We start from the raw sequence: 24,353 nt of genomic DNA, 5'->3' as shown, positions 1-24,353 counted from the left end.
GTTGTATGGACTTCAAAAAAATCTCCCATTATAATGCTTGGAAGAGCCAGGACATTTTACGACGATTGTATTCGTCTGAAAGAAGAATGTCACACTTAGGATGGCTTCAGGGTGAGTAAATCAGGGGAAAATGTTCATTTTGGGGTGAACTATACCTTTAAATAATAATGTTCAGGGCACGCAGGAGAACACAGGAAAATATAGACATCAACCAAGTTAAAACTTAGACAACACGGAACAATGAACAGAGAAAACTGAGGGTTTAAATACACAGACAGAGTAATCAAATACCAATGCTCTTTGATACCAATCTTTCATTTGAAAGTCACGTGTCTAGTATCTATAAAACCGCATTTTTCCATCTTAAAAATATATCTAAATTATGTCATATGCTCTCAATGACAAATGCAGAACAATTAGTCCATGCGTTCATGACATCAAGGCTAGATTATTGTAATGCTCTACTGGGTGGTTGCCCTGCACGCTTAATAAACAAACTACAGCTGGTCCAAAACGCAGCAGCTCGAGTTCTTACCAGAACCAGGAAGTATGACCATATTAGCCCGGTTCTGTCAACACTGCATTGGCTCCCTATTAAACATCGTATACATTTTAAAATATTGCTGATTACTTACAAAGCACTAAATGGTTTAGCTCCGCAGTACTTGAGCGAGCTCTCAACGCATTATAGTCCTTCACGTCTACTGCGATCTCAAAATTCCGGCCAGTTGATAATACCTAGAATATCAAAATTGACTGCCGGCGGTAGATCCTTCTCCTATTTAGCACCAAAACTCTGGAACGGTCTTCCTAACATTGTCTGGGAAGCAGACACACTCTGTCAGTTCAAAGCTAGACTAAAAACACATCTCTTTGACCTAGCATACACATAACACATTATAGACTTCTATAATTCAATGTTAGGCTGCATAGATCAGGTCAGCCGGAACCGGGAACACTTCCCATAAATCCTGATGTACTCGTTACATCATAAGAAGAATGGCGTCTACGCTAATATTAGTCTCTTTGTTTATCCCGAGGTTTACCGCAGTCCGCCGGCTCCAGGCCGTATCCAGATCTGATGAAGGACCTGCGCCTGGACACGAAGACAACACAGTCCTGAAGTGTCAACTAGTCTCTCCCCTGTGAAGGCCTCCTTCCCCTCCCTTTACCGCTCTACAGATAAAGCGTGATCGGGATCATTCCGGTTCGCTTGGCTACGCAGAAGCGATAAAAATTCTGTATTATAAATTTTAAGGCCAGACAAGTAGTTTGTTGAGGGTTGGTTTGTAGGGAAGGACTACACGCCTGCACACATATATTCAAACACACATACCTATAGACTGAACTCGTAATACGCATGTGCACGCCATCAGCATTTTTTACTCCTGTATACATGGGGGGGGGGGGGGGGGGGGGGGGAATAGAATTAAGGTTCACATGATAATGAAATGACTGTCAACTTTAGACAGAACTAAATCCTGAGAAGAAATGAAGTTGCACCTTTTATTCGTTCCCAGAGGAATTTCTTATCCTCGTCTCCATCGGCTAAAACACTGCCACACAGAGCTGTAGAAAACACATTTAATGATGTTTTATTAACAAAGTTCGGGAGGAGCAGGTTCAGATAATTAACCAAATTATGCACAGCTGGAGATTAATCAGTAATCAACTCAATGACAGAGTATAAATTCACAGCAGACCTATCTCTGTCCATTGAAAGTTTGTCAGCATCCCTCCTCCACCCCATCTCCTCACTTCCAGTTCCATCTACACTTACCAACTGGGGGGAGTACTCTGGGTTCGGGCCTAACTCCGAGCTCGGAGCCCTCCCCCCGGACAGCACGCCAAATACGCATAAACTTATTGTACTAATTATATGTAGATGTGAACTCGTGAAAGTTTAAAACTGTTAACAATAAACCAGAATGTATCATTGTATCCTGTATCATCAAACAGTCTGATGCATAAAGTTATTATTTAAGCTCTTATTGTTAAGGATCTCTCCTTTAAATCTGTAACAGTGACTACGTTTACAAGCTGTTAAAATTCGGGTTAAGGTCACTATTTGGGTTTCTGAAACATTCGGAATAACCCGTTTACATGCGTGAGTAGAGAGAGTTACTCCTGTATACATGGAATTTGTAATCAATTGGCAATATCCAGATGTAAACGGCGACGCACGGTTAGCGTCTGGACGTACGGACAACCTTAAGACGCAATATGCGTCATTTCCGATTCTTCTTCCTGTATCCAAAGACGACAACAACAGCAGCAGCACGCGGATAATGAATAGTTCGGGGCAGATAGCGATCACCTTTGTTTGCGCTTTCCTCCTCGCTCCAAAAGTGTGGTGCTGTGCTTAGTGTTGCTTTCGTCAACGAAAATTATGACGAAATATTGTCGTCAACGAACCGTTATCACCTGACGAAAACGAGACGAGACGAGACGTAAATGCTGGTCATGTGACGATGACTAAAATACATGTATAATGCAATATCGTTGACGAATAAAAACGAGACTAAATGTGGTTTACAAAATAAAAACTATGCTAAAATGTCTCTTCATTTTCGTTGACCAAAACGAGACGAGACGAAATGTTATAACGTCACGACGAATGAGAGAGTTGTGCGTGAACCCATAGCTTTGTCGGGTTTAAATTCTGGTTTGCGACCTGGTCACCCGATTATCAGCGAATTTAACAATATTACTCCATTAGTTACTCTATTAAAATGTCTCATTGATATATTTGACACATTCATAATCATTACTTTTGCCGGTTCTTTGTGACAGCTGTATGTTATTGGCAGCGTCTCTGGTTACATGAACGCGTCACCGCATCAGCACCAGAACATGGAGATTTTATTTTAGAGAATAATCGCACAACCTATTCGATGTTCTATAATTAAAGCTGCCGTCGGCAACATTTTTTTGATCATATTCAGTGTAATCGACACTATAATCCGACAGAACAACATAAATAAGGTGGTTTTAGAAAAAAACCCGAGCTTCTAACTCCACCTGGAGCGTGTTATTTGTTTTGCAAAAATCCAGCGCTCCCGCTTCATCAGGTCCAATCAGCGCAGGGGGGTGTGAGATCTGACTGTCAATCACAGGTCGTGCACACGCCACAGATCCCCCCTCACTCGCGCACGTTAATATCACATGCACACGCCACGCCTGAAGTTCGCCTGGAGATTGCATGAAGCGTGATGGCGGAGAGAAAATCTACTAACAAGCTTCCAATTCCTCGGTTATTGCTATCTATGGCTAGATTAGCCAGGGCAGCCTACCTCCGAGTCCATGGTGTTGATAGATGCTGAAGAGACGGACGCGTTCACAGAAAATCAGGTACACACGCACAGTGACGCACTGACGAGCACGACCTCGATGGGAGGGTGCTCGCTGGTAGTGGGGAGGGGCATGAGAGTTGTAAACATTCAAAATTTTGGCTAATCGACCCAATCTGCCAGACTTGCCGACGGCAGCTTTAAATAAACTAATCGAATATCCAAAAATCGTGACTCATCCCTGCATGGAATCTCTTGTTTCTTTTCCCAAATCTTCACTCACGTCTCACCCATTTTCTAAAGGGATTATAAACGTTTCTTCATTGGCTCGCATTTAATTAGGCCTATTATATTCGTATTATTTACTGTGGTAAAGTAGAAAAACGCTGTAGGACAGATAGCCTACATTTGTACTTGCATGTCAAATTCTTTTTAACACAGTTTGTGCTTGTTATATTAGACAGGGCGCGTCAAGTTTAGTTGTAAAACGCGTTTCACACGCGCGGGTGATTTTTAGTTTCACTTTCTCTGGCAGCGCAATCTCAAACATAGCCTAAATATCTCGCCCTTGTGGAGGATAAAATTCGCTCTTCAGACCAATTCACATCAAGTAGAAAACACGAAGATATCATGAAGAGATCGATGGTCTCTTTCCTGCTCGTGTCCCACATCCCTCTCAGAGCGCAGAGTATAGGCTATATCACGCGTCTTTGTGTGGAAATATAAAACGAGTTTTTTTTTTTTTTTTTTTAAATAACCCCCCAACCACCGCCGGTAGTAAAAAATAAATAAAAAAACTGCCACGTCACAGCCCTAAATATACTAAATATAATAAGATAACCTTGTTTGAAATTCTATATTGACTGGGTTAAATAGAATTGCATTACTAAAAGAGACTAAAATACAATTTTCATTGACTAAAACTAGACTTAAATGTCATCAGTTTTTGCGACTAAAACTAGACTAAAATGTCATCAGTTTTCGTTGACTAAAACTAGACTAAAATGTCATCAGTTTTCGTTGACTAAAACTAGACTAAAATGTCATCAGTTTTCGTCGACTAAAACTTGACTAGACTAAAAAGAGTATGAACGTGACTAAAACTAATAAAAACTAAAACGACAGCTTGACACAAAGACTAGACTAAAACTAAAATTAAAACAGGCCGCCAAAAACAACACTAGCTGTGCTGCATCTCGCCATGTTTACCTCTACTTCTTGTTTACTTCCGGTATACTGCACGCGGGTTTTTGTATGCGCCGTCTCTCCTCAAAAGACCAAGATTCCTTGCGAATAGAACATGCGCAGGGGATATGCCGATACACGTTTACATGACCAAATATTCGGGTTAGAAAAGGGGTACCCCAGGGGTCATATCCGGGTTTTTAAAAACTGGGATATGAGCATATCCGGGTTTTTGCCGGTGTTTACATGGCCGTGCGCGACCGGGTTATTGCTAATATCCCGGTTTTGAACGGGTTATTGGCTGCATGTAAACGTAGTTACTGACTACGTTTACAAGCTGTCAATATTCGGGTTATGGTCGGGTTAAGGTCACTATTTGGGTTTCTGAAACATTCGGAATAACCCGTTTACATGCGTGAGCAGAGAGAGTTACTCCTGTATACATGGACTTTGTAATCAATTGGCAATATCCCGATGTAAACGGCGACGCACGGTTAGCGTCTGGACGTACGGACAACCTTAAGACGGAATATGCATCATTTCCGATTCTTCTTCCTGTATCCAAAGACGACAACAACAGCAGCAGCACGCGGATAATGAATAGTTCGGGGCAGATAGCAATCGCCTTTGTTTGCGCTTTCCTCCTCGCTCCAAAAGTGTGGTGCTGTGCTGCGTCTCGCCATGTTTACCTTTACTTCTTGTTTACTTCCGGTATGCTGCACGCAGGTTTTTGTATGCGCCGTCTATACTCAAAAGACCAAGATTCCTTGCGAATAGAACATGCGCAGAACACAAATCAATGTTCCTTTTGATGGGGATATGCCGATACGCGTTTACATGACCAAATATTCGGGTTAGAAAAGGGGTACCCCAGGGATCATATTCGGGTTTTTAAAAACCGGGATATGAGCATATTCGGGGTTTTGCCGGTGTTTACATGGCCGTGTGCGACCGGGTTATTGCTAATATTCCGGTTTTGAATGGGTTATTGGCTGCATGTAAACGTAGTCAATGAGGTAGGAACGAAGCGGAGAGAGAATCCACATGCAAGCACTACTTTAATAAAACAAACAGGTAATCCAGGGCAAACAACGGAACATGGAACTCAGGACAGGAACATGGAACAGGAAACAGGAAACCGACAGGAGAAACCGACGACCGACAAACAACAACTGAAGCACAGAGGTTTAAATACACAGGCAAACAAGCTAAACAAGATAACAACACCTGGAGAGACTAATAAACAAGAAAAAACTACAAAGGACTACAAAACATGGCACAGAACAGGAAATAGCAAAAGTCCACACAAGACAAGGGGAACACAAGACAGGAATCATGACAAAATCACTGTGTAATGAGAAGTTTTATGTTAAAAAGCAGCACCTCATTGTGTTGGTGAAATTACTTTTTAAATGATTTTCAATATTTCTGACTGTAATGTTTATATTTCAGTTTTGACAGACCTGATCTCCAGATCAATATACATCACAGAGACTATTGATCAATTTTAGACTATTCTTTAATTCAGGTCAATGTACAGTGTACAATAGACAATCTGTAGAAGTTGATATTATAAATATGAATACACTCTCCTTTAAAACAGAGTTTGTTACCTTGCAGGTACAGCATGTCAATCTCAGGCTGGTCCTCGATTTTACAGCCATTTTCAAACTTGCTGCCAAAGCTGGAGGTTTCCACAAATGCTCCAGTGAGGGAATAACCGGCTTCATATGGAGTGAACTCAAACCATGGGTCTGCAGACAGAAAAAATAGGTTACTGTCGTAACTCCTGTTCTCTGAAACATCGAATGGAGAGATCCACCTATGGGAAGGGCATCCGTACCTGACCTCTGCAGAAGCATCCAATTGCACCAAGTCTGGCTAGACCAACAGAAGCACGCAGCCAATGCCAGGTAAGGCCCCTCCCCCTTACCTGAGAGCATTTAAGGCCTGCAAGCGCTGCTATTCTGTTGCGCAACGAATCCTCCACCATCGTCACGCGATCAGTGAACTGTGATTCGTGCTGCACTGTGTGCAACTGCAACTTGTGCTGGATTAGCAGAGCAGACATTTACAATAGTTTACAATGGTTTTTATTTGGATAAAAAAACAGCATGTAAGGTGAATGTAGCGGTGGCATATTCTATGCTAATTTCACCCTCACGCTCCGTCATGGTGATACCACGAGACAGCTTTTCGTTCGACGAGAAATCTCGTCACATTTTAGTCTCGCGAGATCTTGTCACTCCCCTATCTTTGAACACAGGGTGGGCACCCACTAGTATGGGGAGGCTGACCTCGCCAACAGAGACCCTCCGCTTCTTTAACGGGGGAATAAGAAGAGCAGAACAGGCGTCCGGCGAGCTGTTCACCTGCGAACATGGACTCAAAGCCCCTCGTGGCCGTGCATCAGGCCGTCCGCTTGAGGTTGGGATCAGAGGGAGTGGAATTATGGGGTTTCTTGGCCGTGGCGAAGGATGGCGAAGGATTTTCCCCCACGGTTTAGCAGGCGAGGGATTACCGTGCTGCGCTGGTGGTTTACCTCGAGGTTTGGCTCTGACTGAACCTTGCAAATTACGACCCGCTGCGGGCGTGTTAGATGGCCGTGGAGGGGGAACCTGGCACGACGCTGATTTCCGGGGAAGACGTGAATTAAATGCCTCGTCCTCTTTCTTTTTGACGTCGCAGCACTGCTGCATAAGGGTGGCGGCAGGACCAAAGAGGGCTTGACCAGCCACCACAGGTGCTCCCGCGACATGCCGCGCCGCTTCTCGCTATTGGGGAGACCAAATAGGTTGAGCCACAGTGTGCGCACTCCGATGAAGGAAAGAGCCTTTGAACGCCCGCTGGCTTGGACAGCCTGGCGGGCATTGCGAAGAAAGTAGGGAGGAAACATTCAAAGCTCTGACGGCTAATGCCGAGACCTTGTAGGAAGCCTGATGGATGGACACAGAGAAACAATCCATTTTGCTAGGGAGAACAGGCTTGGGAGGGGCGAGCAGCCCACCTTGAGAAGCGTTGAGGTGTCTGGCGATGGAAGGCTCGATGGCGGGGGGGGGGGGGGGGTCGCCCATGCCGAAAGCCGTCATGTCTTTCACCTCGAGACCCGCAAAGCCGTGTTTAAGGTCGAGCGGATCTCCCCAGCTTTGCTTCATGTGCTTGGCACAAGCGGGAAGGACAGGGACAAGCTGGTTTCTCAGGCCGGGAGGCGGTCCCAGGAGTTTCCCATAATAGATGTCCCTTTACTGGTCGGTGGCACTTTGCAATGCCGGCCATTCAATATTGAGCCGAGCGGCCGCTCGCTCACAACATTCAATGAGGACGGATTGGGGTAAAGCAGCAGGCGTGTGAGCTTGAGGAGCGACAGAAGGCGGGATAGGCTCCTCATCCTCCAAGCCTTCGAGAAGGCCTGCGTCGTCCTCGTCCCCTCGTCATCGTTTGTAAAATGAGGGTTCACCCGCTAAGAAGTCCTCAAGGAAAGCGGACTTCGAGCGGTCAGTCCAACTCAAATATGGCGCTCCACTGGAGTCCCCAGGGTGCGCGATCTCGTCGCCATTTCCCCTGTCAGAGTCCGACTGTTCGAAATCCACACTCTTAGTAGCGACCACCTTACGCCTGCGGCGCAGTAGCTTCTTGGAAAGCCAGGCAGTGGCTGCAATTTTCGGGGAAAAGGGAACGAGCGAGAAAAAAGGCGGACAGTCTAATGTGAAGTGCAGCGTGGGCAGCTTGCAGGACGACACAGCTGAAATGGAGAGCGAGACAATCACGTCCGGCGGAGGCTGATGTGAATGATATGTCCTCCTGAAGACAAATGTGCACGTCCGAACAAATCCACGAGCTGTGAGAAAGATGTCCAGAGGTCGCGAGAACCGAATGTCAACTGGAGAACAGCATGCAGGCCTTATATGCTCTCAGGTAAGGGGGAGGGGCCTTACCTGGCATTGGCTGCGCACTTCTGTCTGTCTAGCCAGACTTGGTGCAATTGGATGCTTCTGCAGAGGTCAGGTACGGATGCCCTTCGCATAGGTGGATCTCGAACATGAGATGAAAGAGAACACATCCATATAACAGCTGAAACAAACACATTAACTATGTCTGTCTTTCTCTCTCTCTCACACACACACACACACACACACACACACACACACACACACACACACACACACACACACACACACACACACACACACACACACACACACACACACACAGACCTCCATCATTGCTCTGTTTGCATTTCTTGTCGATCACTGTGTAGATTGGAAACGGGTCTTTACTCTTCTGGTCCCACTGATCTGAGAGTGTGTGTTCGTCTATCTGAAGAGAATCATTTCTTCAGTGACAAACAAGCTCAAGTGGAAACCTCCTGCTAGAAACTGTTTTTCTTTGTGGAAGCTTTGCATTTAATGAGCTTACGAAAAAAGTTTCTCGTTATTATGTCTTACAAAATCATATTTTTAATCTAGTGTGTCATACATATCAATAGCCTACTAAAAATATAGCACTTTTTTATACTGAATGTGAGCAGCTCATTAAGATCATACAGGATTGTATTATGAATAGTTACAGACCTCTTTCACATAACCTGTAACGAACATCGCTGCCCAGACGTCAGTCAAGCTGAATATGTCTTTCTCATAGTAATATTTCTTCAGTTTGTCATAAGCATCTCCCCAGCTGACTGCAGGACCACTGAGTCTCTCGATGATCTTGTCTTTCACAGTCTCTAGTTTGGTGGACCAGTCTGGCTCCTGATATAAGGAGGCCATGCACCTTCAGAAGAACAAAATATGCTCTCATTTATGACATTCAACCTGTGTGTGTGTGTGTGTGTGTGTGTGTGTGTGTGTGTGTGTGTGTGTGTGTGTGTGTGTGTGTGTGTTGTACCAGGTAGATCCAGAGACTCCGCTCAGATAAAGCACACAGTCCAGAAGACCTGCTTTCTGGAGTTGATCCAGGGATCCCAGCAAACCCACCATGGCTCTTTCTCCTCCTCCAGATCCCAGTAATGCAATGTTTGGCACTTTGTTCTGAAACACAAACAGTTTGACTTTGCAAACATTTGATGTTTATCAGTTACGGCATCATTTGTAAGAAAAAGGAATAGCCAGGTAGATATAAAGTAGCCTATACAATAAGGTTTTACCTCACTGCAGTGTATCTGAAGCTTCTTCAGGCTTTGTAGAACATCTTTTCTCCTATTGTCTACAAACTCCTTCTCCTTCTTATTCAGAGAGTGTTCGATTCTAATAGAACCACTGCAGTGACAGACAGACCAGTGCTGAATTTAACACCACACACTGCTATTTCATATTTTGATATTAGAATTTAAATACATTGAAGTCTTAATAAATAAAGAATAAGTCTTATTTGCAGAATTATCCATTTTGTAATTGATGTTAATTGTGAAGTAATCTGAGCAGAACTACCTTTCCTGGGGTTTGGATGCACTCATCTATAAAACAATGGAGTGAACATTAAAGTTAAAATCTATAATTCAAAAATTAATAATTCTTTTGAAAATCTTTTGATCATCTTATATAATTCTTTTGATTAAAATTTGTTTTACATCAAATGTCAATTATTAAGCGTGTGTTTTTAAAAAAAAATGTTTTATGTAAGTTGCTAACAGTGGAAGTTATAGGGCCCTATCTTGCACCCAGCGCAAGTGACTTTGTACACCGACGCATGTATCATTCCTATTTTGCACCCGCGCAAAGCGGACTTTTCCCTCCACAGAAGCACGTCGGTTAACTAAGAAATAGACTTGCGCTCCCGGGGGCGGTTCAGCGCAAAGAGGAGGCGTGTTCCGGCGCAAACGTTCCTTCTTGCTATTTTGCAGGTTTAGAAAACAATTGCGCCACTAACCAGGAAAAAATAGTTTAAAGTCAGTGGCGCGTTGCGCATGTTATTCATATGCTATTTTAAGGGCGCATGCTTGGCCATAATCAATGTAGCGTGTGCACCACGCGCACTTTGATTCTCTCATCTACACAGAAGCAGCAGTTTTCATTTTTGCAAATCATACATTATTACGATAGATAGATAGATAGATAAATAGATAGATAGATAGATAGATAGATAGATAGATAGATAGATAGATAGATAAACAATTTATTATAAAAGCATACATCTAGCTTACACATTTACCCAAATTAACCGAAGTTAATTTGGGTGGGTTTCTCCATTTCAATGTAACTTCTCTCTTTTACGGCCGTGACGAGAGCGTTGCTCTCCTTGGCTGTGAACCGCTGCTGGCGCGCGCCTGGCAAATCCGCCGTTACAATAGCAATCCGCTATGGAAAAAGCGCATCTGCTCTTAAAGGGAATGTGAGATGACGCTCTGATTGGTTTATTTCACGTTACGCCCAAACCACACCTATGAATAATGAAGCTACTTCAGACCAACCCATTTTAGATTTGTGCCGGGCGCAAGAGTCATTTATCCCGCCGGGAAAATAGCAACAGCGCCGAGACCCGCCCACAAAGTTACTTGCGCTTTGCGCTTTGACACTTGCGTTTCAGATCGTTAAAATAGGGCCCATAGTGTTAAATATTTAGCATCAGGCCACTGGTTTTGGCAAAGCTTTAATTAAGAATCAAAGCATTAAAGTCTAGATTCATTCATACTACTGTTGTCACTTATAATAACATTAAGGCTATTAATTTCCCTGTTGTAAAAGCTTTAAAACATATACTCACTGTTCCTGTACAGTCTTGTAAAAATCTATACCTATAAAAATCAGAAAAATATCAAATGAAATTAACACTTAAATACTCAAGCAAAAAGTTTTTTGGGATGTTTTTTGTTATTACCTCTGCATCTAAATAATCTAGAGAGAAAGAGAGTGTATGAAAAGTGTTTATTTTAGAGAAGTCCACTGGTTTAAACATGCCCATATAGTTGAAGACACACTTGTAAACTCATTCACATATAGACACACATAGTAATGCATATAAAATACATATAATATTAATTTCATTATGAATTTACCTGCTTGTACGTTCAAATGGATATTTTACAAGGAGGCTATATTGGTTTTGATTTGATTTTGATTTGGTTCTGCTGTATACCACTCCTTTCTTCAGTTTCGGATAAAGCCGGTTTTGTGTGATTTTCAGTTCCCATTAGAAACTATTCCAGTGGGTTGAGTATTCATTAATATTCATGATACTTCCCCTGTTGTGGGCTTGTCCTCGAGACAATGCGCAAATGAGTGGAACTGAAAGTATTAGTGCAGGAAAACTTGTAGTTCCCTTTCTGTCAGTCACGTTCAGCGTGGTGTCGAACTGACACTAAGGGCCCTATTTTAACGATCTAAGCGCATGGTCTAAAGTGCAGGGCACAAGTTCACTTAGGTCGTGTCCGAATCCACTTCTGCTAGTTTAACGACGGGAAAAATGGTCGGCGCTCCCGGCGCATGGTCTAAAAGGGTTGTCCCTATTCTCTTAATGAGTAATGGGTGTGTTTGGGGATTTACGTGTGTTAAACCATTCAGAGTCTCATCTTCCGCGCCATGGCAGATTCGCTATTTACATGCCGGAATTTGATAGTGGTAAGACCGAACACGTCTCCAGAGCGCAAACGGAACTAATGAACTAATGATGACAGTGATGATGGAAACAAGGAGTGGCGGAAACTGAACGAAGTCCAAAAACACACAGACATGTAACACTAATGGGGTCGTCCTTGGGAGCCCCAATCACCTTTGAAAGTATCAGAAAAGGCCAATGGAATTGGTGTGTGGAATTTGCATGCCACGCCCCCGGACATACGGGTATATAAGGCGCTACTGAAAGCAGAAAGAGAAGCATTTTCTCTCAATGCTGCTAGAAATATGGCACGTTTCAGCGGTCTCTCTCATTGTGCACAGATAAGTGCGAGAGTGCATTGGACTTGAGTACTATACTGGGACGTTCCACAGGTTGAGCATGTGATTGCGGTGCATTTATACCAGCAAAACGACCAAGCACATGATGAACGTCGTGCCCCGCCCCAGTTCAATTCTTCCCGGAGGTGTACAAGGAAATAACTAAGACATGAAAAAAGCCATTCTCAGCCAAAACACGCCTCGCTGCTTCCTCTGTCCTCACCACCCTCGATGGTGGGGCGGCGCGGTGGTACTGGGACATTCCACAGGTTGAGCATGTGATTGCGGCGCATTTATGCCAGCAAAATGACGCCAACTGGGGGAATTGGCCTAGGCTCCTGTCCAAAGCGTGTAAGTTTATCTCATCTCTGGAGATGAGGGCTTACATTGCTCCTGGCCAGGCCACCTCCACCAACCTGCAGGTACACCAGGCCAAAGTTTTGGAAGACCTGTACAAGGATAATCCTGACCCAGAGCCACTGCAGGAACTGTGTTCGGCAACCGACTATGAAGGTTACTGCGCAGGCCCTGGGTTGGGCGATATCCACGTTAGTGGTCCAGGAGCGCCACCTGTGGCTTAACCTTGCATTGATGAAGGTCGGCAAGAAGGTTTTGCTTTCTTGACACCCCCATCACCCAAGGCATCCTCTTCTGTAACACTGTTGAGGACTTCATGTAACAGGGTTAAAAATTTTTACTTTAAATGTTATGTCTTTCACCACAATTACTGTTTTGTCCACCCATGTCCTGCCTCTTTGCCCATTTTCGTTTATCCGGGAGTGACGCGTTGCCAAGATGGCGACGGTCGTCTCCGCCCACTTTGAGCTTCAAAAATTCTCTTCAGAAACCTACGGGTGACGTCACGGACACTACGTCCATTGTTTTATACAGTCTATGGGTGTGGTTTGCAATGCAAATCTCTCACTCCAATGTCCATTGGCTTGTTTTGTTTACACTCGTAGATGATTGGGCTAGACGAGATCCAATTCGTCAGTTCATTTCTGACGTAACGTTGAACGCGACTGAATGATGGGGAACTTTTAGCTCTCTTAAATAGTTTAAACAGGCAGTGCTTATTTTACATGACTATTTCGATGTTCAATTATCCAAAGATTCCCAGTCTATGTGAAATTTTTAATTCAGTGAAAGTATTTCTATTTTCAAATCATGCAAATCAGCAATGAAATCAATTTCCTCTGAACTCTCAAACAAAACTCATTGACTATATATTAACTAAGCTTTTTGATTTTTTTAAATCATTATATGCAGTTTGAGTTAAAGGTTTGTACGAGTTTATGAATATTGTTATTTATGTGCTACATTTAAACACAAAGGCTATTCATGTTAAACACAATAAAGAATTAATGAAGCCCAGAACAAGGGCTTGGTTAAGGTTGAAGTTCAGTTATTAACAGGTGATTATTAATGTTCTTGTGGCTGTTTCCACCATCACATAAAATTTTTGGTCACTGAATACACACTAATTATTGGCATTAGATTATTAAATAATACCTAATACCACAGATAATCAAACATTCAATTGGAAACATAAATAGTAAAATGTAAATATTGATACTTTTTTATTATAGGCTAAATAATACATTTATTTAACATTTATATTTTAACTGTTTTAATTTTTAAGATATATATTGTCACATATATATTGAAGGGAAGGAGAAAAAGATGATGATGATCAATCTGTGTATTAAGTCCCCACCGGGATAATGCACACACACACACACACACACACTAGGAGATTCCACTTATTTATGATATCATTGTAATCTCTTCCTCAGATTAAGGGAAGCCAAGTCTTCTGCATATTTATACAAGTTATATAGTGTAATTATTGGTTAAATTTGAGATACTTACCTTCCAGTAATAAAATTCGTCCTTAAAACCACAAATCCAGTGGAAACCTTGAATTTAGGGTAGTTTGATGTAACGTGTGAACATTTACTGTTTTCTCACAGCAAGTAGTTCCCTGTTTTGAATTGTGTAAGACGTTAAATTCACCAACACAATGTGATTATGCACATGCTCAAAAACTCCCCTTTAAAGAGAAATCAGTGTCCATGAGAGCAAATCTCAGCTCGCTTTAGCAGAGAGAAACTCCCAAACTAAATGAACGAAAGAAATGAATGATTGCAGAACAGTATCAGTCATACAAAAGAATAAAACAAAATCAAAGCAAAATCCCTATACTAGGCTGAATTAGTATACCAGACGGTATATCTTTGTCTATGGGCACATTTGGCCCTGTGGACTTGAAGAAAATAATCTCTCTTAAAACATTTCTTACACTTTCACTAATTTTATTTTAGAATTCATTTAGGAATTAGAAATGGTAAATGTACAACTTTTGACAGCGTTTTATGATCCAGCCTCAATTATCGCCCCTGTCATTCTCGTCTTCATCAGCTAGAGCGCTGCCTCACAGAGCTGCAGAAAACACAGTTAAGTGTTTAAAATAATTGGGGGGAAAACAGCCTCTATTTTATTTATTTTTACAGTGGAGACGGGTGGGACGTGTCCTCACCACATTGTAAAGACCACCCATTGGCCCAATGACGGAATCCAACGGTGGGCGAAGGGATAATGCGTGTATGTCTTTTCAGCGCTCCAGTGAAGTTCACTTAATTTAATGGAATTTAGTTTCAATATAACTTTAGCTCTGCGCTTAATCTGACTCCAATTTCAAACGATAATCAAATTTAGATCATATTTCTTATTAGAAAATAGCCATAAATATTGATTATGAATTAATTTAGATCTTTGATTATTCTGAGCATCCCATCATTTCTGTTATTCATTCATTAAGGGACCCGATGCCGCACAGAGTCACACGCCCCGGGTTTATGTGGATCTCCCGGACACAGCCTCGCCAGTCTGATCTTGGTCAGAGGGTGCAGGGTTTGCTAATACCTCTTAAGTCGGTTGCCTACTGCTCACTCATACAAAAAAGTGTAGTTTATTTAGCCACTTCCGTACAACTTGCCAAGTCAGTGATAGACAGAAATCAAAAGGTCTTCAGATGACGTGCCTACTGCTCCGTTCATATGCGCCTTTAGTTTGACCTATCCTGGACACAGAGCTGCGGTAGCACCAGCCTCCTCATAGTCTACTAAAATAATGATTTCAGAAAACTTCAGAATAAATCAAGATGTAACATTTATTTGTCAGGTAAAAATGTATCATGCCAATTACACAAGTAAATGATTAAAAGCCAATTCAGAAATAATAAATACATAACATCACTTACTCAAAGATGACTCTAAAAGTAAGCAATGCATTCCTGACAGAGACACACAGTGGTGTGTGAGTGTTTTCCAATGGGAAAACACTGAAACAGCACTGTATGGGGGTTGTTCCTGGTTACAGGCTTCCCCCAGACTGCTCTGTCACCTACCCTTAAAAACCCAGACCAGAACAAAAGGGGTGTACCAATATTTTTGGGTCAATTCATGTACCCCAGGGGGTAGCACCTGGTTTCGGGAGATATCTTGAAGAGACATCACCCAGAGAGGAGAACAGGATTCTCCTAAGTTCTCAATCTTTCTCATTAAACCAATGACTGCAATGAAATTAAGACCATTTTACCAATCACACTGAGACACTTAAAATGATGGCAAACATGAAAAGGAAAAAACAATAGATTCACAAGATACATCATATGTGTTATATAGACATTCTCAGTGAACTTTTGGTGACTTGACTCACGAGAAGAGGAAGGGAGGAGGGAGAGGGGGATGCAGAGATAAAAAAAAAAAAAGTTTGGACAGGACAATGTCCTGTGATCTGTCTTTGCTATCTTCTGTCCAGGTGTGTGTGTGTGTGTGTGTGTGTGTGTGTGTGTGTGTGAGAGAGAGAGAGGGAGAGAGAGTGTGTGTGTGTGTGTGTGTGTACCAGGTGGATCCAGAGACTCCGCTCAGATAAAGCACACAGTCCAGAAGACCTGTTTTCTGGAGTTGATTCAGGGATCCCAGCAAACCCACCATGGCTCTTGCTTGAAAGAATGCATCAAAATAATAAAAAATAATAAGAAACAGTAAAATACAGTAAAAATATAAACATATATAAATATATTAATTCCAATTTAATGTTCTGTGATTTATACCATTAGAATAAAAAGTATTTTAAAGTTTCCATCAGGCACTGTATATTTTAAGGGTTCCATCATGGGATAATTTTATTAATTTTGTTGTCATTTGTTTTTAATTGTAGTTATATTTTATGCAACTTATAAACAAACTATCACTAGAAAAAAATTCAATAAACATGAGAGTATTATGCAATCATTTAATACATTCATCCTTATATAAAAACCTTTTTGGCATAAAGAGTCTTTAAAACGGAGTCAAGAACCCTAGAGTTCTAAATAGAACCCCGTGAACCCTTTTTCTAAGACTGAGGTCATTTATTTTGTCATTTAATAACAATAATATTCAAACATTCATTGTAGACTTTTTTTCTTTTCCTTACAGTGAACTCATGGTAGTGTGTGTGATTTTTCTTCTGTGTGATTGAAACAGCCACACTGGGAAGAACATTTTTCATTTGGCTGTTCATCATTACATTTTGGACCATAAACCTGCAAAGATTAAACATTTTATGCTCTTCTGAGCACTTTTAGTAGGCTACTTGACATTAATTTAAACAGTTTATGGACTTTATTGATAAATATGGGAATATGAAAGGCGGAGCTGTTACAGATGTTGAAACGTGTATTACACTAAACACTATATCTGATTTGCACGATCTGTGTGGTTATGTTACACAATGTCTTTTCTGCAGGGTTAAAGGCGTTATTGAAAACCACAAAATAACAGCCACAGCACTGCAAAAATACTGATCTATGTGCAAAGAAATGGATTTGAGATCATTTGACATATTAGAATTATGCAGCTAATACGAGTTATGTACGTTTTTTTCAAGGTGATAAGCAAGGTGTTGTTTGCTGTTTGATATTAAATGACCAAAACAGTATTTTTAGAGAAGAGTTTATTTAATTGGAACAGAAGCAAAGCTATATAATATTTGAATCGACAAATATGGTTCTAATCCAGTCTGAGTTATTGTTGATTTGATTATTAATGATCAGCTATTTATGTGACGCTCAGAAATGAGGATGCAATAATGCAAGTAAAATGGATTTATTGGATTTACGGGAACCGGGGCCGGCGGATTAATGTGAGAGTAAAACACGGGTTTTAATTTGGAAACATGAAAGACGGAATTAATTCTCCGGTACGCAGGAGGGAGTTTGAGGTGGACTGCCACCGGAGTAAGGATCTTGGTGACAGTGAACGGGCCGATGAATTTGTTAGAGACGATGCGGAGTGGAATGTTCTTGGTTGAAAGCCACACTTTTTGACCAACGACGTATACGGGAGGCTTTGACCGGTGGCGATCGGCCTTAGCCTTGGTGCGCGCCCCCACCTGGAGCAGAGTCTCACGGGCTCTGGTGGGTGGAGGTGGGTGGAGGTGACCGCGACTTCGGATTCCAGACTAGGAAAAACAGGTGGCCCACCACGAACTGACGTGAAGGATCAGGGGCTATAAGGATGGGAGCTGAAACAAAGCAGCCTTTCAGTTTCTTGAATACAGCCTCCGCTGTATCCGACCACCTGAACATAGTTCTGGGGGAGGTCAAGGCGGTCAGAGGTGCGGCTAGTTGGCTGAAATTGCGAATGAAACGCCGATAGAAATTGGCGAACCCCAGAAAACACTGTAGGGCCTTACGGGAATCTGGACTTGGCCAATCTACCACAGCCTTAACCTTCTCAGGATCCATACGCACACCCTCGGAGGAGATGATGTAACCTAAGAAAGGAACAGACTGTGCATGAAAAGCGCATTTCTCCGCCTTGACAAAAAGCCCATTCTCTAGCAATCTCTGAAGCACTCGCCGGACGTGCTGCACATGTTCCTGGAGAGAAGATGAAAAAATCAATATGTCATCCAGGTAGACATATATGAACTGATCTACCATATCTCGCAGCACGTCATTGACAAGAGCCTGGAAGACCGCTGGGGACTTGGACAGCCCAAAAGGCATGACCAAATATTCAAAGTGCCCCCTGGGGATGTTAAACGCGGTCTTCCATTCATCCCCATTCCTTATACGAACCAAATGATAAGCATTGCGTAAATCCAGTTTTGTGAAGACCGATGCTCCCTGCAACCTCTCGAAAGCTGAAGACATCAACGGCAAAGGATAAGTATTCTTTACCGTGATGTTGTTCAACCCCTGGTAATCAATACAAGGTCGCAGGGAACCATCCTTCTTCCCCACAAAAAAGAACCCCGCCCCCACTGGAGAAGAGGAAGGACGGATGAATCCCGTTGCCAGAGAATCAGAAATATATTTTTCCATGGCCTTCTGGAGCAGAAAGGGAATATAGCTTGCCCTTAGGCAGAGATTTATCTGGCAGTAAACAGTAATAGTAAATAGTAAAAAGCACAGTCGTAGGGACGATGCGGAGGAAGAGAAGCAGCACGGGACTTACTGAACACTTCCTTCAGGTCGAGGTACTCCACGGGCACGTTAGACAAATCCACTGCCTCCTCCTGAAACACAGAACCAGACACAGACGGACAAACAGACACTAGACATGACACTGATTACTCCATGTGGAAACGGAGCTCTGATGCCAGTCCACTCTGGGATTGTGTTGGGTTAACCAGGGGTGACCAAGGACAACGGGTGCAAGTGGTGAGTCCATGAGGAGAAATGACAATGTTTCGGTATGGTTGCCTGAAGTGATAAGTGTGAGGGGTCCGGTGGTGAATGAGATGTTGGGGAGCTCCTGACCATTAAGTGCGTTGACTGCTATCTTGTGGGTGAGGGGTGTGACAGGGATCTGAAGTCTGTGAGCGAAATTGAAGTCCATGAAGTTACCTTCAGCTCCGGAATCCAAGAGTGCTTGGCAGTCGTGCGTGCGTGTTACTCATCTCAGTCTTACCGGGAGGAGTGTGGACGATGATGAGGTCTTCCTGGCGGAGATCCCACCCGATAGTAGCCTCACTGTTACTATCGGGCTTGTCCTTTTACCCCTGGACAGGTGTGCAGGAAATGACCCGCTCCCCCACAGTAGAGGCAAGCCCCTGGGATCTCCGCCTCTCCTTCTCCTACCGGGAAAGCCAAGCTCTCCCTACCTGCATGGGCTCGTGATCGAGAACGGGTCTGACTGTGTCCCCGCCACTGGTCCGTGCGCCTTCGGCACCCCCAGGTGGCCTGATGGGAGGGACGCAACGTTTCATCCTGGATATGCGGGCGTCCACCCACAGGGCCAGCTCAATACGTCCGTTGAGACTTGTCGGAAGTGAGTGACGTAATCCAAATGGTGAACGATGAACACAATAAACAATCCAGACAGGAACGATGAACACGGGGAGAACATCCAGACAGGAAATACCGACCACGAAGACGCCAGACAGAAACAGGAACAACACAAGACAGCGTTCACTGAGCATATAAAGAGGCGTAGATAGGGATCAGCTGGCGCTGATAATCAGTGGGCGCTGATGCGCGACTGGCGCTGATGAACAGCGGTAACGGCAGGACACACCCACACAAACACATACGAGACAAGGAAGAGACAGTGAATTCATGAACCGTGACAATTTATGGCTTAATGAAATTCAAGCATGAAGGAACATATCAAAACATACAGAAATTGTGAAGCGCAAACATAACTAACCTCTGATGACACACACAGTTTTTGTTTTTGAACTAACCTTTTTTCTGTGATTAAACTGACTTAGAACTACCTGTGCATTAAACAGTTTATTGCACACCTTCCAGCCAATCAGAATCGAGTATTCAAACAGACCATGATTTAAAATGCATAGGTAGTTCCAAGTCAGTTTAATCGCCGTTCTATATTAATGAATTAACTGCACTTCTGAATACTAATATATACACTCACCTAAAGGATTATTAGGAACACCATACTAATACTGTGTTTGACCCCCTTTCGCCTTCAGAACTGCCTTAATTCTACGTGGCATTGATTCAACAAGGTGCTGAAAGCATTCTTTAGAAATGTTGGCCCATATTGATAGGATAGCATCTTGCAGTTGATGGAGATTTGTGGGATGCACATCCAGGGCACGAAGCTCCCGTTCCACCACATCCCAAAGATGCTCTATTGGGTTGAGATCTGGTGACTGTGGGGGCCATTTTAGTACAATGAACTCATTGTCATGTTCAAGAAACCAATTTGAAATGATTCGAGCTTTGTGACATGGTGCATTATCCTGCTGGAAGTAGCCATCAGAGGATGGGTACATGGTGGTCATAAAGGGATGGACATGGTCAGAAACAATGCTCAGGTAGGCCGTGGCATTTAAACGATGCCCAATTGGCACTAAGGGGCCTAAAGTGTGCCAATAAAACATCCCCCACACCATTACACCACCACCACCAGCCTGCACAGTGGTAACAAGGCATGATGGATCCATGTTCTCATTCTGTTTACGCCAAATTCTGACTCTACCATCTGAATGTCTCAACAGAAATCGAGACTCATCAGACCAGGCAACATTTTTCCAGTCTTCAACTGTCCAATTTTGTTGAGCTTGTGCAAATTGTAGCCTCTTTTTCCTATTTGTAGTGGAGATGAGTGGTACCCGGTGGGGTCTTCTGCTGTTGTAGCCCATCCGCCTCAAGGTTGTGCGTGTTGTGGCTTCACAAATGCTTTGCTGCATATCTCGGTTGTAACGAGTGGTTATTTCAGTCAAAGTTGCTCTTCTATCAGCTTGAATCAGTCGGCCCATTCTCCTCTGACCTCTAGCATCAACAAGGCATTTTCGCCCACAGGACTGCCGCATACTGGATGTTTTTCCCTTTTCACACCATTCTTTGTAAACCCTAGAAATGGTTGTGCGTGAAAATCCCAGTAACTGAGCAGACTGTGAAATACTCAGACCGGCCCGTCTGGCACCAACAACCATGCCACGCTCAAAATTGCTTAAATCACCTTTCTTTCCCATTCTGACATTCAGTTTGGTGTTCAGGAGATTGTCTTGACCAGGACCACACCCCTAAATGCATTGAAGCAACTGCCATGTGATTGGTTGATTAAATAATTGCATTAATGAGAAATTGAACAGGTGTTCCTAATAATCCTTTAGGTGAGTGTATATTTATATAATATATAATATATATTTGTGTTTTATATATAATAAGTAAGAATAGTATGATCTCTGTATGGACTCCACTTGGAGTATGGCCACTTCTAAATCCTTAATGACATCTGTGATGCGGCAGGCTGGTCCCTTAGTGTGCTAGTAAGACTCACACATACAGGCACTTGTTAGTACGGCGGCGTGGGTATGGGGTTCCCACAGCATCTCGACGCAGCTCTAGTTCCATTGAAAGGGAAGGTCTCAGGTTACGTATGTGTCACGGTTTTGGTCTGGTTTTGTTCTTGTCTTGTTTCTATGTCTGTCATGTGATTCCCTGTTTGACATGTGATCCTGCCATGTCTTGTCATTGGTTAATTGTCTGATCATTGTTCACAGGTGTCCCTTGTTTTGTCATTAGTCTGTGTATTTTAGCCCTCATGTTTGCCATGTGTCTTTGTCAAGTATTGTTTCCTGTAGTCTGCTGTTGTGCCAAGTTCATGTTCAAGCTTTGGTTTTTGTTTTCATGCCACGCCATGTTTTTGTTTCATGTTTTGTTTTAGTTATAATAAAACTGCACATGGGTTCTCATCTCTCAACTTGCCTCCAGTGGATCCTTTATTACAGAATACTTGACCTACAACAATGAACCCAGCGGTTGCCCTCCTGAACCTACGCCAGGGAAATGTTCCCATTGAAACGTATGTGGCTGAATTTTGTGAACTCTCTCACCAGTTGGATTTTAATGACGTGGCCCTCAAGGACATATTTAGAGTGAATTTGAATGAGCCCATTCGCTCCCAGCTTCCTGGGGGAAAAATCCACTGGTCCTTGGCTCAATATATTGACTATGCCCTATTATTGAGTGGTTCCTCATTTACTGTGGGTTTTGAGGAGAAGCCCCACAAACCCACAGTATCTGCCAAGCCTGAGCCACTTCACGTCGTGCCTGCCAAGCCTGAGCCACTTCACGTCATGCCTGCCAAGCCTGAGCCACTTCACGTCATGCCTGCCAAGCCTGAGCCACTTCACGTCATGTCTGCCAAGCCTGCCAAGCCTGAATTTCTTCATGTCATGCCTGCCAAGCCTGAATCTCTTCATGTCATGTCTGCCAAGCCTGAATCTCTTCACGTCATGTCTGCCAAGCCTGAATCTCTTCACGTCATGTCTGCCGAGCCGGTGTCTCCTGACAAGATGGCCGCCACCGAGCCTGTGTCTCCTGACAAGATGGCCGCCGCCGAGCCTGTGTCTCCTGACAAGATGGCCGCCGCCGAGCCTGTGTCTCCTGACAAGATGGCCGCCGCCGAGCCTGTGTCTCCTGACAAGATGGCCGCCACCGAGCCTGTGTCTCCTGACAAGATGGCCGCCGCCACGCCTGAACCTGAGCCCTCAGTTAGGGCTACACTAACAATTATGGCCACAGCCATATGGTGTGTGTGGTCTGTGCACACATTTGAAGTTCACGTCACGTCTGCCGATCCAGAGACTGAGCTTCACGTCACGTCTGCCGATCCAGAGACTGAGCTTCACGTCACGTCTGCCGATCCAGAGACTGAGCTTCACGTCACGTCTGCCGATCCAGAGACTGAGCTTCACGTCACGTCTGCCGATCCAGAGACTGAGCTTCACGTCACGTCTGCCGATCCAGAGACTGAGCTTCACGTCATGTCTGCCGAGCCAGAGCCTGTTCACGTCACGTCTGCCGAGCCAGAGCCTGTTCACGTCACGTCTGCCGAGCCAGAGCCTGTTCACGTCACGTCTGCCGAGCCAGAGCCTGTTCACGTCACGTCTGCCGAGCCAGAGCTTGTTCACGTCACGTCTGCCGAGCCAGAGCCTGTTCACGTCACGTCTGCTGAGACTTTTCACGTCATTTCTGTTCTGGAGTCGTTGTCTGTTCCAGCCCATAACCTCATAGCTGTCCCCAAGAAAATTTTGGGGGGGGGGCAGTAGGGTCCTTGATAGGACCATGGAGGCCGCGCCGCCATGGTCACCTGAACTGTCTGGTCCACCCTGGCCACCTGAACTGTCTGGTCCACCTTGGCCACCTGAACTGTCTGGTCCACCCTGGCCACCTGAACTGTCTGGTCCACCTTGGCCACCTGAACTGTCTGGTCCACCCTGGCTTCCTGCACTGCCGGATCCGCCCTGGCTTCCTGCACTGCCGGATCCGCCCTGGCTTCCTGCACTGCCGGATCCGCCCTGGCTTCCTGCACTGCCGGATCCGCCCTGGCTTCCTGTACTGCCGGATCCGCCCTGGCTTCCTGCACTGCTGGATCCGCCCTGGCTTCCTGCACTGCCGGATCCGCCCTGGCTTCCTGCACTGCCGGATCCGCCCACGCCTGCCACGGTCCAGGTCCGCCCACGCCTTGCCACGGCCCAGGTCCGCCCACGCCTTGCCACGGCCCAGGTCCGCCCACGCCTTGCCACGGCCCAGGTCCGCCCACGCCATGCCACGGCCCAGGTCCGCCCACGCCATGCCACGGCCCAGGTCCGCCCACGCCATGCCACGGCCCAGGTCCGCCCACGCCATGCTGTTGTGCCAAGTTCATGTTCAAGCTTTGGTTTTTGTTTTCATGCCACGCCATGTTTTTGTTTCATGTTTTGTTTTAGTTATAATAAAACTGCACATGGGTTCTCATCTCTCAACTTGCCTCCAGTGGATCCCTTATTACAGTATGTAACCCTGGTTCCCTGAAGAGATGCTGTGTCGCCCGGCCATACTCCCAGCATGCCTGTGAGCGACTTGCTTCAGCCTACCAGAAACTAGCACTTCATGATGCAATCACTCAGGGGCGTTCCCACAGTGTCACATACAGGCACTTGTTTCATAAACACTTAACCTTATAAAAAAAAAACGTTTTTTTAAAAAAAAAATCCT

General features: G+C 44.2%; 2 protein-coding genes across 3 annotated transcripts; one reads left to right on the top strand and one right to left on the bottom strand.

The window, feature by feature from the left end:
• Positions 1 to 1,440: 1,440 nt before the first annotated feature.
• LOC309499816 (cytosolic phospholipase A2 gamma-like) lies at positions 1,441 to 14,333 on the bottom strand. Of its 2 annotated transcripts, XM_082171304.1 has the most exons (10): positions 14,219 to 14,324; positions 11,292 to 11,308; positions 11,178 to 11,208; positions 9,905 to 9,930; positions 9,622 to 9,733; positions 9,363 to 9,505; positions 9,047 to 9,248; positions 8,690 to 8,792; positions 6,089 to 6,229; positions 1,441 to 1,569 (listed from the first exon to the last, which is right to left on the bottom strand). In XM_082171304.1, exons 2-10 carry the CDS (start codon positions 11,297 to 11,299, stop codon positions 1,475 to 1,477), a joined length of 861 nt encoding a protein of 286 aa, XP_082027430.1. In that variant the 5' UTR covers positions 11,300 to 11,308; positions 14,219 to 14,324; the 3' UTR covers positions 1,441 to 1,474. The 2 variants fall into 2 exon arrangements, with proteins under 2 accessions (XP_082027430.1, XP_082027431.1); XM_082171305.1 differs by lacking the exon at positions 11,292 to 11,308 and having other exon boundaries at positions 14,219 to 14,333.
• A 7,495-nt stretch (positions 14,334 to 21,828) lies between these two features.
• LOC309499797 (uncharacterized protein) lies at positions 21,829 to 23,794 on the top strand. The gene is made up of 2 exons (XM_082171280.1): positions 21,829 to 23,161; positions 23,249 to 23,794. The coding sequence occupies exons 1-2, from the start codon at positions 22,121 to 22,123 to the stop codon at positions 23,423 to 23,425; spliced, it is 1,218 nt and encodes a 405-aa protein (XP_082027406.1). The 5' UTR covers positions 21,829 to 22,120; the 3' UTR covers positions 23,426 to 23,794.
• Positions 23,795 to 24,353: the final 559 nt, after the last annotated feature.

Source organism: Leuciscus leuciscus, assembly GCF_965113295.1.
Source record: "Leuciscus leuciscus genome assembly, chromosome: 5".
Lineage (NCBI taxonomy): Eukaryota > Metazoa > Chordata > Actinopteri > Cypriniformes > Leuciscidae > Leuciscus > Leuciscus leuciscus.
Note: the sequence above shows the minus strand (reverse complement) of the source record. Positions and strands in the feature narration are given on the sequence as shown.

What these genes read in the sequence shown, in the direction of transcription:
- LOC309499797 (XM_082171280.1), top strand. Translation starts at nt 22,121, where the DNA reads ATGAACCCAGCGGTTGCCCTCCTGAACCTACGCCAGGGAAATGTTCCC. An exon ending in TGTCTGCCGAGCCAGAGCCT is followed by an intron (nt 23,162 to 23,248) that starts GTTCACGTCACG and finishes GCCGAGCCAGAG; the next exon opens with CCTGTTCACGTCACGTCTGC.
- LOC309499816 (XM_082171304.1), bottom strand. An exon ending in GCATCCAAACCCCAGGAAAG is followed by an intron (nt 9,734 to 9,904) that starts GTAGTTCTGCTC and finishes CTGTCACTGCAG; the next exon opens with TGGTTCTATTAGAATCGAAC. An exon ending in TGACATGCTGTACCTGCAAG is followed by an intron (nt 1,570 to 6,088) that starts GTAACAAACTCT and finishes TGTTTTCTACAG; the next exon opens with CTCTGTGTGGCAGTGTTTTA.